The 15,046-nt window shown below is 40.3% G+C and overlaps 1 protein-coding gene across 1 annotated transcript in view; it reads left to right on the top strand.

Moving 5' to 3' along the window:
* The first annotated feature begins 683 nt into the window (after positions 1–683).
* Positions 684–15,046, top strand: part of hmg20b (high mobility group 20B) — a 37,178-nt gene continuing 22,815 nt past the window's right edge. Inside the window, exons 1-3 of the mRNA XM_060846233.1 lie at positions 684–823; positions 4,714–4,765; positions 12,918–13,062. Coding sequence (XP_060702216.1) covers positions 4,725–4,765; positions 12,918–13,062 — 186 coding nt within the window. The 5' untranslated portion in view covers positions 684–823; positions 4,714–4,724. The remainder of the gene's footprint in view (positions 824–4,713; positions 4,766–12,917; positions 13,063–15,046) is intronic.

The following is a 15,046-nucleotide window of genomic DNA, read 5'->3' as shown; positions in this document are numbered from 1 at the left end:
ACAAACGCAACGTGCCAAGTTTTGGAAATAGGACTGAGCATATACATGCTTGATGAACAAGCACCTACATAGTGTATCAAAAGATTCCTTATTGTGCTTTGAAAAACTCGATACTCAATTGTTATTAACCAGCTATTTGCATTGTAAGTTTTTTTTTGTAGTGATTTGCAAAAAAGATATTATCTCTTGAGAATTTTTTGCAGAAACTTAGCAGACCTGGCAGCAGGGAGAAAACAAGGTTTACATTTCGAGTTCACTGACCCTTCTTCATAACTGTTTCTTTGAATGTTTTGTGACAAGACAACTCTGGCGCAGTAGGGTTTAAACCAGGGTCTCCTAGATCAGAGATAGGGACGTTATCACTGCTCCGCAATAACCCCATTTGTTTTAATTGTCACACTCTACAAGGAACAGTTAGTATGATGCAAGTTGCATTTAGCGGCCCACGCCTATATAGTTACAGCCAGGTATGGGCGGGACGGTAGGGCAGGTTAATTTGCATGAAGCTTCTTTATTGGTCCAGAATACAACGTAACCTTCGGCGGGTGTTTGTGACGTTTATAATTGACACGCCAGGTAACCACTCGCAGCGAGCGATATTTGGTATTAGCATCGGCGGCGGAATCGTATCCATTAAGCGAAGAGATGGGCGTCTACTTCCGGTAGCAGTGTTGTTGGAGCAGTACCGCCTTCCAGCGGGGGAGAAGTCGCCGAGGGGCCGAAGGTTGAAATTGGACGGGGTTCTTTACAGGTTTATTTAAAAAGAAAAGAAAAATTCATAATTCTCGTCGGACGATGGCAAATTAATAAATTTAAAGAAAAGGTATTTTAACTAAGATCTATTTGCATGGAATCCTTAATTTCTTTTTTACTGACGAGGTGCGGTGATTATAATCCGCCTGGTCAGATCTAAAGTAGAGGGATTAAATCTTCAATTTGGGAAATCTCCGATTCATTTTGTGTATATATGTTTCTGATTTTATTTTAAAGTTGAGATGCAGAAGGCGAAAAAACTAATTAACGGCCAGGGCAGTGTGAGCCGGGGTCTCTGCGCATGCGCCCATCAGGAACAATCAGAGTTCAATGGCACAGTATTACAACAACAACTTGCATTTTATGTTTGAGTATAGACTGCATAGAGTCATATAACACGGGAAACAGGCTCTTCGATCCAACTCATCCCTGCTGACCAAATTTACCAAACTGAACTAGTCCCACTTGCCTGTGTATGGCCCATATCCTTCTAAACCTTTCCTCTTTGTGTACCTGTCCGAATGTCTTTTAATTGTTGTAACTGCACATGCATCTGTCACTTCCTTTGGCAATTCATTCCACTTACCAACCAACTTCTGTGTGACCACATTACCCCTCTGGTCCCTTTCAAATCTTTCTCCTCTCTCACCTTAAAAAAAAAGCCACCTAGTTTTGAATTCTGCCAACCTTAGGAGAAAGACCTTTGCTCTTCAACTTGGCCATGTCCCTCATGATTTTATAAACCTCTATAAGGTCACCCTTCTATTCAATAAAAAAGTTGCAGCCTATCATTGTGCATATATATTTGCATCCTGAGGAAGGCTCAGTGGTCCTGAAACATTAAGAATGATTTCTCTCCATAGATGTTTCCAGAACTGCTGAGCTTCTCCAGCAATATCTGTTTTTGTTTGCATTTATATAGTGTTTTTAATATCTTTTTTAAAAAAACTCTCAGGGACTTAACAGGAATGATGACCAAACAACACTTGACACAGAGCTTTGGATGGAGATTTCAGGATAGGGGTCTATAAGCATGTTCAGACAGTGTTTTATAGGGAAAAAACAAAATAGAAATGAAGATCCTTGTAGCAAATTCCAGAGCTTAATCCTCAGTGGTATTAAAGTCAGGGTACTGAAGTGCCTATAATTTGAGGAATTCAGAGTATTCTAAGGCTGAGAAGGTCATAAAGACAAGTGGTTGAAGCTATAGAGGGATTTGTAAAATGAAGATGAGAATGGAAAGCAAAGATAAAATTTTTTGGAGAAATGCAGCAGGTCTGGCAGCATCTATGAACAGTAAACAGAATTACTGCTTCAGGTCCAATGACCCTTTTTCAGAACACCACAGATGCTGTCAAATCTATTGAGTTTCTCCAGCAATTTTAGTAGTTTTTCTCTGGATCTCCAGCATCTGCTTTATTTTTGGCTCTTTTTGTTGAGAATTTAAAATTGTGACCCTGCTGGGCTGGAAGCTATTCAGTGGTTGAATGTTACAGTGGTGGTTGATCAGATGTTGACATGTTATATGGATAATAGCGATTTAGATGATCTGAAGTGTGTGGAGGTTAGAAGATGGTCAGAGGGTGTTGGAATAGTCAGTTATTGAGTTAACAAAGACATAGGTGATCAGGCAGACCTTTTGTCATCAGTTAACTGCCCATGTTTGCCAGAGGTAGTTTTGGAGAATGGAACTGATTTGGAAGATAGTTATTGCACAAAATCATCAATTTGCGATGTTTCTTGCAGCCTTAAGATTTTTTTCATAATTAAAATTATTTAGGTTTGTTGGTAACTATCGAGTGGGAATTTGATAAATATTTGAAATTAGGAAAATTTTAGTGCAATGGGAAAAATGGCGGAATTAACTGGAGAGGTCTTTCAAAAATTGCAGATCTTTTCTGTGCTGTGTTGTTGGTTCAGATTTTTTATTTTATTTGAAATTGATATTGGGAATTATTTTAAAGCAGTTTTATGTTAGATTTATTTATAGCAAATGATTCTTTTTAAGGCATTAAATGGATTTAGGATTTTTTGTTGAAAACTAATGCATTTGCCTCAGGTAGATTTGGTGGCGAGGCTGGCATTTAATCAAGTGGGCAGAAGCCAGGTGCAAACACCACTCCATCTTAAACATGAGAAAGTCTTCTCTTCCTGCTGATGCTCATTTAAGAGCCTCATTCTGCTGTTTGTGTTTTAATCCAGTCCGGTGGCTCAGTGGTTAGCACTGTTGCCTCACATCACCAGGGATCCAGTTTGATTCTAGCCTCGGGTGACTGTCTGTGTGGAGTTTGCACATTCTTCCTGTGTCTGCATGGGTTTCCTCCAGGTGGTCTGATGTCCTCCCATAATCCAAAGTTGTGAAGGTTAGGTGAAATGACCATGTTAAATTGCCCACAGTGCTCGGGAGGTTGGAGACAACACAGTGGCTCAAGTGGTTCACAGCACCAGGGACCTGGGTTCAATTCCTGCCTTGGGCGACTGTCTTCTGTGTGGAGTTTGCACATTCTCCCTTTGTCTACATGGGTTTCCTCTGGGTGCTCTGGTTTCCTCCCACAATCTACAGATGTGCAGGTCTGGTGAGTTGGCCATGCTAAATTGCCCATAGTGTTAGGTGCATTAGTCAGGGTAAATATAGGGTAGGGAATGGGTCTGTGTGGGTTAACTGTTTTGGAGGATCAGTATGGACTTGTTGGGCTGAAGGGCCTGTTTCCATTCTGTAGGGAATCTAAACAAATCTTAAAAAAATTAGTCGAGGAAAAATATAGATGATAGAGTAAGGGAATGTGTCTGGGTGGGTTACTCTTCGGAGGATTGGTGTGGACTTGTTAGATCGAAGGGCCTGTTTCTACACTGTAGGGATTCTAATTCTAATGGACTGGTTGGACTGAAGGGTCTGTTTCTGTGCTGTATGACTCGAGATGGACCACCTGATGATCAAACCACTACAGCACTGCATCTGGGGTCCTTTGTTCACCACCTTACCTGTAACCTCCACCCTCGCCCTGCAGTACTTCTCCCATGTCTAGCCTGGTATCCAGTGATAATCCACGACCTTATGTCGATATTGTGCTGACAGCAGCCACCATTTGTGATTGACAAGCCAATACCAATAAACAATTTGTCCCCATGCATCCTTGATTTCAGGGCAGCCTTGTTGAAGTCCATTTATGTGCCTGAGTGACACTTAATATGGCAAACCTTCCCTAAAGGAGATAAATAAAGTGGGGCTTTTTCTGGCTCAGCTGACAGACAAGACCCCATTTCCTACATTAAGTGCTGTTCTTAGTATGCAAAGCTGACTAAGTTGGTGGAAGCTATTGCTTAGTGTCTGTTTAGTTGTTATGTTTGCAGTTTAATACTTATTATTGTAGACTGTTACTTTTCATAGTGTAATTTACCTGTGTAAAATGTCAGGTGGTGCTGTATATGTTCTTCAGTCTACTTGTGATTTTTGATGAACTACTCTAGCCACAAAATATTGATCAAGGCTTTTAATTTTGGTTAAGGGAGTGTTTTCCCCTCTGCTTGATTACACACTCTTTGTTTGACGGAGTTATTTTTCCTGACTTTCAGGAGTCTGATTTCATTTAGAACGGTGCGAGTTGTCCTTTCAAATCTACTCAACCAGTACTATTCCTTTCTTCTCGTTGACATTTGCAGCAAGGTTGGCCTATGATATAGTATTGATTTAGGTTTTTTATATAGTTGTTAATATCTGCTATATGCTCCTGGTCACTGAATCTTCAGAGGCAGTATATGTGGTAAGTCCAGTTTTTATGTGCAATTAGAAATTAGTTCAATCATTATACTCGTACAGTTAAGGAATAAGATGCCATATTGGTGACTATCCTTACAGTAATAAAATGAAATTGAATGGAAAAATTATTTGTTTACTTATTTCTAATTGTTTGACAATTGATATGGGGGCTTTTTTAATGTTTATCTCTTAAATTGTCATAGATTATCCTAAAATGACCTCACAAAGTAATAAAGAATCTGTCGTCATGGCTGGGTGAGTAGATTATTTACATTAACCACCCAACTTTCATAGCTTCTATTACCAGCTGATATATCCTCTCACACCTACCATCATCACCCTTCTTCAACAAAATAACTCAATTCTTATGTCCTTGCAAATTACTGCTCCAGCTTTTGCCTTCTGTATTGTGTTGTTGCTTTCTGAATTTGTGCTGAATTTTTCCAAACTCTTAATCTTTCCTATAAAGTTTCCATCCTGCCAGAGCACAAAAATGTTCTCACCAAAGTCAGATATGTTATCTAATTGAGTATGATAACGATAAGTTTTCATTCCTTGGCTAGCATGACTCTACTGAAGTCTTTGACTTGGTTGATGAATGAAACACATATCCACTATTTTCAGGCCAGGTGGAAGCTCGAATGCCTAATTGCATTTTACCTATCTAGTTATATCAAAGAATAACCAAAATGGCTCCTCTTCTTGCTCTTGCCCTTTGGGTTCAGTATCCTCCAAGGATAAATCTTTAGTCGCCTTATATTTTTCATCTATGCACTACCACTTAGTGACCCAATCTGAAAACAATTTAAGTTTTCATGATTAGCTCTGCCTCACCCTCACTTACTTAGACGCCACCTCAGCCTTTAAATCATCAGACCATTTGTTCCATGTCTGGACAAGCAGAAACGTTCTTCAACTAAACATTAGGAAGACGTTAGGCACCGATTACCATGGTTTATCACAAACTCATATCACTAAGTCCACCCCTCTCCATGATGAATGTTTAATTCTCCTAAACTAAGTAGGCTTTAATTTAACTGGCACATCAGTTATAAAATTTTCATCCTTACAAATCTTTCCATGGCCTCGATATGATGTTCTCCAGCTCTATCACTCGCAAATGTCCCTCTACTCGACTTACTCTGATTTCTCTAACATTTGAATTTTAATATCTCCAACACTGGGCTTCAGCAGTCAAGCCCTATGTTCTAGAATTCCCCACTTTTAAGACACTTTTTCAAAACCTATCTCTTTTGGTCATCGGCCCTGATGTCGTCTTATGTGCAATAGTGTTACATTTTGTTTGTCATAGCATACACAATTTGATTATGTTAAAAGTAGTAGATAAATATAAGTTTTGTCTTGAATTTTTTATGAAAAATTATATGAAATAGTTTGCAAGTACATTTGTAATAGACAACTTTTCAAAAGCACATACAGTTCTTTTCAATTAAATGAGTTGCATTTCTTCTGTCTTTCTGGACATAAATCCCAAAAGCTTCAAAGATACATACTTATAAAATTGTTGCTGAGTCAAAGAAGATGATGGGAGAGGTGAATGAAAGCTTTATCGAAAAGAAGGTTTTAATGAGAGTAATGGCAGGACGTAGAGCACGAGAGGGATTTAGTGAAGCAGTTCCACTTAGTTGGCTGAAGATACCACTACTAAATGCCATAAATGGAACTAAGTTTGTATGAAAAGCTCGAGTGTGAGTGCAAGTTGTAGGGCTGAAGCAGATTGAAGGTTAAAGAAATGCAATACCATAAAGGGATTTGAGCACAAGGATGAGCATTTTGGTTTTGAAGTCTTGAAATTGGGGAGCCAGGAGTAGGGGTGTAAGAGAAGCAGAACTTGGTTGTGTATAGCAGAGCTGTGGCTGAATTAAAATTTTCAGAAGTGGGTCTGGGGCATGGCTGCTTGGAGACCACTGGAAAAGTCAAATCTGGAGATATTGGCAAAGTTTTTTTTGTTGGCCATACATTTGAAATGCCAGTTTATATTAGAAATGCGCATACGAAACTTGCGGAATCCGTGTTGTAACACACAAAAGAAATTGTCCAAGGAGGTGTGATACTTTATGCTTAAGTATCTTTATTCACAGGGTTTAAGGTGATGTTTTATGAGTGTAAAGTGGAGTTCCCTGACTTCTATATTTTATTTGTGAGATGTTGAAGTCACTGATCACATCATTCCTAGTTACTGTGGTGAAGATGACTGTGATCTGCCATTTGGAATCAGTACATTTTGCTATAGGTGAACCCTTAATTGTCTTGGGGTGGAAGCTCCGGGATTTCAATGCAGTGATATTGAAGGAACAGTAATATATTTAAGTGTCAGGGTAGTGAGTGTTTGGAGAGGAAGATGCAGGTGGTGGTTTTGTCCAGTGTATGTTGCTCTTGTGCTTACAGAAAGATGATCATGGGTTTGGAAAGTGTTGTTAAAGGAGCCATGGTTCATCTTCTAGATAGCACACACTGCAGCTACTGAATATCAATGGTGGAGGGAGTGAATAATTATGCATGTAGTGATCATCAAATGGGCTGCTCTGTCCTGGATAGTGTCAAGCTTCTTGAAGCTGCACACATCCAGGCAAATGTGGAGTATACTGTTGCACTGCTGGTTTGTGCTTTGCAAACTAATTTCCAAAATCACAGGTTGAGTTACTCCAGAAGATCTTAAGATATAGGAACAGAATTGGGCCATTCAGCGCATGGAGTCTGCCTCACAATTTGATCATGGCTGATATGTTTCACAACTCCATTCCCGTGCTTTCTCGCCATAACCATTGGTCACCTAACAAATCAAGAACTTATCTATTACTGTCTCAAATGCACTTGGCACTCATAGCCTTCTACAACAATGAATTCCACAGATTAACCACTCTGTCTGCTACGAGTAGAAACATTATCCCCACAACCACTCTGCCCAGGTTTCTCAGTGTTCTGTAAGTTTCAATCTTCTTGTAAACCTCCTCTGGACTCCTCCAAGGCCTGGACATCCTTCCTTAGATATAGAGCCCAAAACTGCTCAAAATATTCTACATGTGGTCTGAACAGAGCCTTATACAGCTTCAACAGTTATATCTTGGCTGTTGTGTTTTAGCTCTCTTGAAATGAATGTCAACATTCTATTTGCCCTTCCTGACTGCCATCCGAACCTGCATGTTAACCTGAGGAGAATCCTGAACCAGGACTCTCCAGTTACTTTGTGCTTCAGCGTTCCAAAGCCTTTGCCCCTTCATAAAATCATCTCTGCCTGTATTCCAACCCAAATGCATAATCTCACTCTTCACACATTGCATTCTATCTGCCGTTTCTTTGTCACTCTAGTAACATGTCCATGTCCTTTGCAGTCTTGCTGCTTCTTCAGCATTGCCTACTTATCTTTATATCATCTGCAAGCTGAGCAACAATACCTTAAGTTCTTCCATCCAGATCGTTAACATGAATAGTGTGGTCCCAACATGAAGCCCCATGCTAGTAACTGGCTGCTATTCTTAAAATAGACCCTCTTATCCTCACTCTGTTCTGCTACAGCCAATCCTCTGTTGATTGGCTGTAGCAGGGTACTCTGCCAGTACCCTGCCCCTAAGAGCTCATGCTGTTCAAAATCTGATGTTATAGATGTCCATAAAATCATGAGGGGCATGGGTAGGATAAATAGACAATGTCTTTTGCCTGGGGGGTGTGGGGGAGTCCAGAAATAGAGAGCATAGGGTTAGGGTGAGAGGGGAAAGATACATATAATATTGAATGTTACGGCACAGTACAGGGCCTTTGGCCCTCTATTGCGTCGACATGTGAAACTAATCTGATGCCCATCTAACCTATACTGTTCCGTTATTATCCATATGTTTGCCTGTTTAAATGCCTTTAACGTCGGCAAGTCTACTACTGTTGCAGGTAGGCCGTTACACGCCCCTACTACTGAGTAAAGAAACTACCCCGGTATATGTCGTGAGTCTGTCACTCCTCAATTTAAAGCTATATCACCTTGTGTTAGGCTATATAAAAGGGATCTAAGGGCAATTTTTATACGCAGAAGGTGGTGCGTGTATGCAGTGAACTGCCAGAGGAAGTGGTGGAGGCTGGTACAATTTATAGTATCTGGATGGGTATATGAAAGGAAAGGATTAGATGGATATAAGCCAAGTGCTGGCAAATGGGACTAGATTAGGTTAGGATAAATGGTTGGCATGGGCGAGTTGGACTGAAGGATTCTGTTTCTGTGCTGTACATCTCTGACTCCATAAATGCTGGGCCATTTCTCTGTGGCTGGGACCATCTGAAAACCTTCATTTAAATCTGAGTCTGTGAGGGTTCCAATGAAATTATGAGAAATGGTTACTTAGAAAACGATATTCTGTTAAATACATAATCTAACTCCTGAGTAACTACTCAACAGACCCCATGTTTACCTTGCACATCTCTAATTACCCTAATATTATACCTTTACATTATGTACTTATAGTTTGACAGCAGCTGTCAAGATCTTTGAACATAGAACATAGAAAAGTATAGCACAGAACAGGCCCTTTGGCCCACGATGTGCTGAGGTTTAATCCTAATATAAAATATAGTAACTTTACCCACGCACCCCTCAACTCACTGCTATCCATGTGCATGTCTAGCAGCCCCCAATGACTTTGCTTCCACCACCACAGCTAGCAACGCATTCCATGCATTCACAACTCTCAGCGTATAGAGCCTACCTCTGACATCTCCTTTATACCTTCCTCCTAATATCTTCAAACTATGACTCCTCGTACCAGTCAATCCTGCGCTGGGGAAAAGTCTCTGGCTATCGACTCTATCTATTCCACTCATTATTTTGTACACCTCAATCAGGTCTCCTCTCTTCCTCCTTCTCTCCAGAGAGAAAAGTCTGAGCTTATTCAACCTTTCTTCATAAGGCAAGCCCTCCAGTCCAGGCAGCATCCTGGTAAACCTTCTTTGCACCCTCTCCAAAGCCTCTGTCTCTTTCCTATAATAGGGAGACCAGAACTGGACACAATATTCCAAGTGTGGTCTCATCAGGGACTTGTAGAGCTGCAGCAAACCTCGTGGCTCTTAAACTCAATCCCCGTTAATGAAAGCCAAAACACCATATGCTTTCTTAACAACCCTATCCACTTGGGTGGCAGCTTTGAGGAATCTATGTACTTGCACACCCAGATCCCTCTGTTCCTCCATACTGCCAAGAATCCTGTCTTTAATTCTACATTCAACATTCGAGTTCGACTTTCCAAAATGCATCACTTCACATTTATCCAGCTTGAACTCCATCTGCCATTTCTCAGCCCAGCTCTGCATCCTGACTGTCGGGCTGCAGCCTGCAGTAGCCCTCTATACTATCGATGACACCTCCAACCTTTGTGTCATCTGCAATTTTACTAACCCACCCCTCAACCTCCTCATCCAAGTCATTTATAAAAACTACAAAGAGTAGAGGCCCAAGTACAGAGCCCTGTGGGACCCCATTCAACACTCTAGGCAGAATACTTTCCATCCACAAGCACTCTCTGCCTTCTGTCAGCCAACCAATTCTGAATCCAGATGCCCAAATCTCCCTGTATCCCATATTTCCTGACTTTATGAATGTCAGAGTATGGCTGCTAATCACTTTTGAAGGGAGGGTGTGATCTCCCTTCATCTGACAGTTTTGTGTACGAGAAAGCTGTCAGTAAGGAAAAATGACTCCATGTTTCTAAGGGGAGCCCTGATCGGAGTCTCTTCTCAGAAGCGTAGAGGTTCCACTTATTATCAAAATTAAATGCTGGATTGGAATTTAATATCCATATTAAAAAGTTTAGAAATTGTTTAGGCATACAGTAATTCTGCTACTCCTCTAAGTGTTTGACTGCAAACAAGAATGTTGAGAATCTGACTTTAATTGGTTCTTACTCCAATTTGTACATTTCAGGCTAGTTACATTACAGCCTGTACTGGTTTCTAGTGACAGCCATGGAATTGTCTTTTATGTGGATAGTGTTGTATTGGAAAGTGGCAATCCCTCTAGTAAGCGCAAATAAGATCAGAAGAAATAGGAAGAGAAGTAGGCTGTTCAGCCACTCAAGCCAATGGATTATACTGAGTTGTGGGCGGCACGGTGGCACAGTGGTTAGCACTGCTGCCTCACAGCGCCTGAGACCCTGGTTCAATTCCCAACTCAGGTGACCGACTGTGTGGAGTTTGCACGTTCTCCCCGTGTCTTTGTGGGTTTCCTCCGGGTGCTCCGGTTTCCTCCCACAGTCACAAAGATGTGCGGGTCAGGTGAATTGGCCATGCTAAATTGCCCGTAGTGTTAGGTAAGGGGTAAACGTAGGAGTATGGGTGGGTTGCGCTTCGGCGGGTCGGTGTGGACTTGTTGGGCCGAAGTGCCTGTTTCCACACTGTAAATAATCTAATCTAATCTAATCTAATCCAACATTCCTTTATCCACTTTCCTTTCTTTTTCCCTATAAATTTTGATTCCACTACTGCTCTTTTACAGTCAATATACTTGGCAAAGATAGAAAACAGTAATGTGTTTTGGATTAGTCAGAGTTGGACAACACAAAAATAGCCTTTGGATCAACTAGTCCATGCCAAACATAATCCCAAACTAAACTAGTTCCACTTGCCTGCATCTGGCCCATTGCCATCTAAATCTTTCTTATTCATGTACTTATCCAAGTGACTTTTAAACATTGTACTTGTGCCTGCATCCACCACTTTCTCTGGAAGTTCATTCCACGCGTAACCATCCTCTGTAAATAATTTGCCCCATTGTCTTTTTAGGATCTTTCTCTCCTCTCACTTTAAAAATATGCTCCCTAGTCTTGAAATCCCCCATCGTAGGGAAGCTGTACCTCCCATTAAACCTATTCATACCCCTCATGATTTTATAAACTTCTATAAGATCACCTCTCAACCTCGTAGACTCCAGTGAAAAAAAAACTTTCATATTTGATTTGCAGCCTTTTATTTGCTTGTTCAAATGATCACTTCATAGTCTTTACTTAAGGCCCTGTAAGTTTCTAGCAGATTCGTAGGTTTCTGGTCATGATAATATATTGTTTTCCATATGTTTACTTTATCTCTAAAAGAAGCTACGAGCTAGCTGTTTTTATTTCCTGGGATCCCAACTGGCAGTTTTCGTTAACTTTATTTATTTGCATGCAGATTTCTGTTAAACCCTTCAAAGATGCATACTTAAAAGCTAAGCTTTGAGTTAAAAATGGCAGTATAGTATGGGTCAGGGTACTGAGTTAGGTAGAACAGAGTTCTTTCTGATAGTTGGTAACTGTAGTGATTTGGAGCAAGGGCCAGGTGGATCTCATTAAATGAGATCCTTGATTGGGGTTGTTAACCAGGGCAAATCAGTGAGCCCTGGCTGATGGCTATAAACAGGAAATCCCCCTCTAACTCTATTTTGATTTAATTCCTGCCCTCCCCTTCACTGTTTTGATCACACAGCATTGCCTTTTGATGTGAAGGTCATTGCTTGCCACTGGCCACTCGGGTGTTTTCCTATTTTCCTAGTGGTGGAAATTGAATTAAAGATTCGTGCACCTTGTGTCTCTCACTGTGTCTCACACCTGCACACACACACACACACCATGGGTGCTGGGGAAAATAAGCAGTACTGCAGTTAGGCGGTAGTGTGGGGAAAAAATAACAAGAAAAGGTTCTGTTCACTCTGAGAGCTGCCTCTGAGAGAGCTGGATCAGTGTGTGCGTGTGCAAGGACTCTCCCCCCTGAAGGTGTCTGAGAGGAAGGGGACTGTCCCTGAACCAGCTGCCCCACATCGAGAGAGCTCTAGAAAGGAAGGAAGAAGAAGGAAAAAGAAAATAAACAGGAAATCCCCCTCTAACTCTATTTTGATTTAATTCCTGCCCTCCCCTTCACTGTTTTGATCACAGTCTCCCGATTCTAGCGGCAAGCTCTGAACTGGCTGGTCAGAGTCCATGTACTGTGCCCATGTAAATAAATAAATGGTGACTTTGTGAAAGATATCAACCTCTCTGCAGTTATTTCATTAACCAAATAGGAAAGATGAAAATTTGCATGCAGAACTTTAAGACTTTGAGTGGCTTTTATTTGCGTAGAGAATAAACTGATCAGAATACTTAATTTATATAGTCCTTAATCAAATTCCAGTTTTTAAAGTTATACTTTTACAAACTAATAAATACCAAATTTTATACAGAACAAGCATAGTTAGATGTGTGAAAAGTTGTATTCAGATTGCATGATGTGATAACTTCAGTCCTATATGCATACATCGATTGAACTGCATTTTAAGATTAACCACTTCACTAGTTTAGGATTAGGAATCTAAATTGGATACATTTTTGAAAATTACATGCAAGTGATCTAATTGGAAAGATTAATGCAAAACTATATTTTACACATTTTTGTACAGGAGCCTTGTTTCTAAAGCTTTCAATCACAATGGAGTGTTGCAGACTGTTATTAAACAAGAAGCTATTGAAAATTCCAAAAGTCAATCATCTCAGAAGCAGTCTGACAAAAATGTATCTGGGGGTACAAATAATGGTGAAGAAGAGGTAAGAAAATGATCTATGTTGTGTTTTGAATTTTATAATCTAGTAACTGGGTCTCTCAAAATCTTGTCTGTCTTCAATGCATATGATTTATTGAAATTATGATAGTGTTGTTGCATTTGATCTTTAACCTCATGCACACAAGACACAAAGATAATTATACCAATAATCTGCAAATTTAATTGCTGAAGTCCATAATTATATCTAGTGTAACTTCAGTTTAGTGTCAGAGGAAATTCAAATTTATACACAATATAACAACTTAGACTTATGTCTGTTTGGCAGCTCATGTGCCACATGTCTGTTCAAAAAATAATTACCTAAGAATTCATCTCATAGTCACGCTTTTCTCCCTGTGTCTGCATTTTTCTTCCTTGTGCAAATGCACCCTACACACAATTGCAGAATCTCACCTAACACTGTACCCGGTGATGGCAACAAATGATCTTGAGAAGAAAGAAAAATCTGGAAAGAAGCCATGCTGAATGGGAGGTGACAATGGTCCCATTTATCATATGACTCTTCCTCTGGGTCATAGAGTCAGAGATGTACAGCACGGAAACAGACCCTTCAGTCCAACCTGTCCATGCCAACCAGATATCCCAACCCAATCTAGTCCCATCTGCCAGCACCTGCCTCATATCCCTCCAAACCCTTCCTATTCATATACCCATCCAAATGCCTCTTAAATGGTGCAATTATACCAGCCTCCACTACATCCTCTGGCAGCTTATTCCATACACATACCACCCTTTGTGTGAAAAAGTTGCCCCTCAGGTCTCCCTTATATCTTTCCCCTCTCACCTGAAACCTATGCCCTCTAGTTCTGGACTCCCTGACGCCAGGGACAATACTTTGTCCCTTTGTCCTATCCATGCCCCTCATAATTTTTTAAACCTCAAAGGTCTCCCCTCAGCCTCCAACACTCCAGGGAAAACAGCCCCAGCCTGTTCAGCCTCTCCCTATAGCTCAAATCCTCCAACCCTGGCAACATCCTTGTGAATCTTTTCTGAATCCTTTCAAGTTTCACATCTTTCCGTTAGGAAGGAGACCAGCATTGCACGTAATATTCCAACAGTGGCCTAACGAATGTCCTGTACAGCCGTAACATAACATGACCTCCCAACTCCTGTACTCAATACTCTGACCAATAAAGGAAAGCATACCAAACGCCGCCTTCACTATCCTATCTACCTGCAACTCCACTTTCAAGGAGCTATGAACCTGCACTCCAAGGTCTCTTAGTTCAGCAACACTCCCTAGGACCTTACCATTAAGTGTATAAGTCCTGCTAAGATTTGCTTTCCCAAAATGCAGCACCTTGCATTTATCTGAATTAAACTCCATCTGCCACTTCTCAGCCCATTGGCCCATCTGGTCCAGATCCTGTTGTAATCTGAGGTAACCCTCTTTGCTGTCCACTATACTTCTAATTTTCTACATTCACTTTTTTTTGCATTGGATACATCATTTTTAGAAGCTTTTATCTATAAGGAGTTAATAGGAAATCTGCTTATTATTAAGAGTTATAAGCAAGATAAAATACATTATGCAGTTAGATTAAATGATAATTGTCCTTTTATTAAGTATTGTTACTAGGGAAAGTAAGATTAACACAGCCTTAAAAGATAAAATTCTGTTTGATGAACTCTTATCTGCTTGGACTTAAGAGGATAGTTGAAACAATTAATGGTATCATGATACATGTTCCATCATTTTTGGAGGTTGTCTATTATGTCGAAGAAATGTCTGACAATTCCTATTTGTTTTTCTGGCCTTTTGTAATTTTAAAACTAAGTAGATGTTGACTGTCATCAAAATAGAATTTGGGAGTTGAAGTTGACTTAGTTTTGTTTGTGCAAATGGTCTGCCTTACCCTCAAATTTCTGAATTTAGTCTGAGTGGTCTTTGTTGTTCAACATCAACAAAATTTCTGTCTAATCTTGAGTTAAACTTAAATCCATCAATGTGCCTAATCAATCAGTGC

This window comes from Hemiscyllium ocellatum, chromosome 28 (assembly GCF_020745735.1).
Source record: "Hemiscyllium ocellatum isolate sHemOce1 chromosome 28, sHemOce1.pat.X.cur, whole genome shotgun sequence".
Taxonomy (NCBI): Eukaryota; Metazoa; Chordata; class Chondrichthyes; order Orectolobiformes; family Hemiscylliidae; genus Hemiscyllium; species Hemiscyllium ocellatum.
The sequence above is the reverse complement of the archived record's forward strand: the minus strand, read 5'-3'. Positions and strand labels throughout refer to the sequence as shown.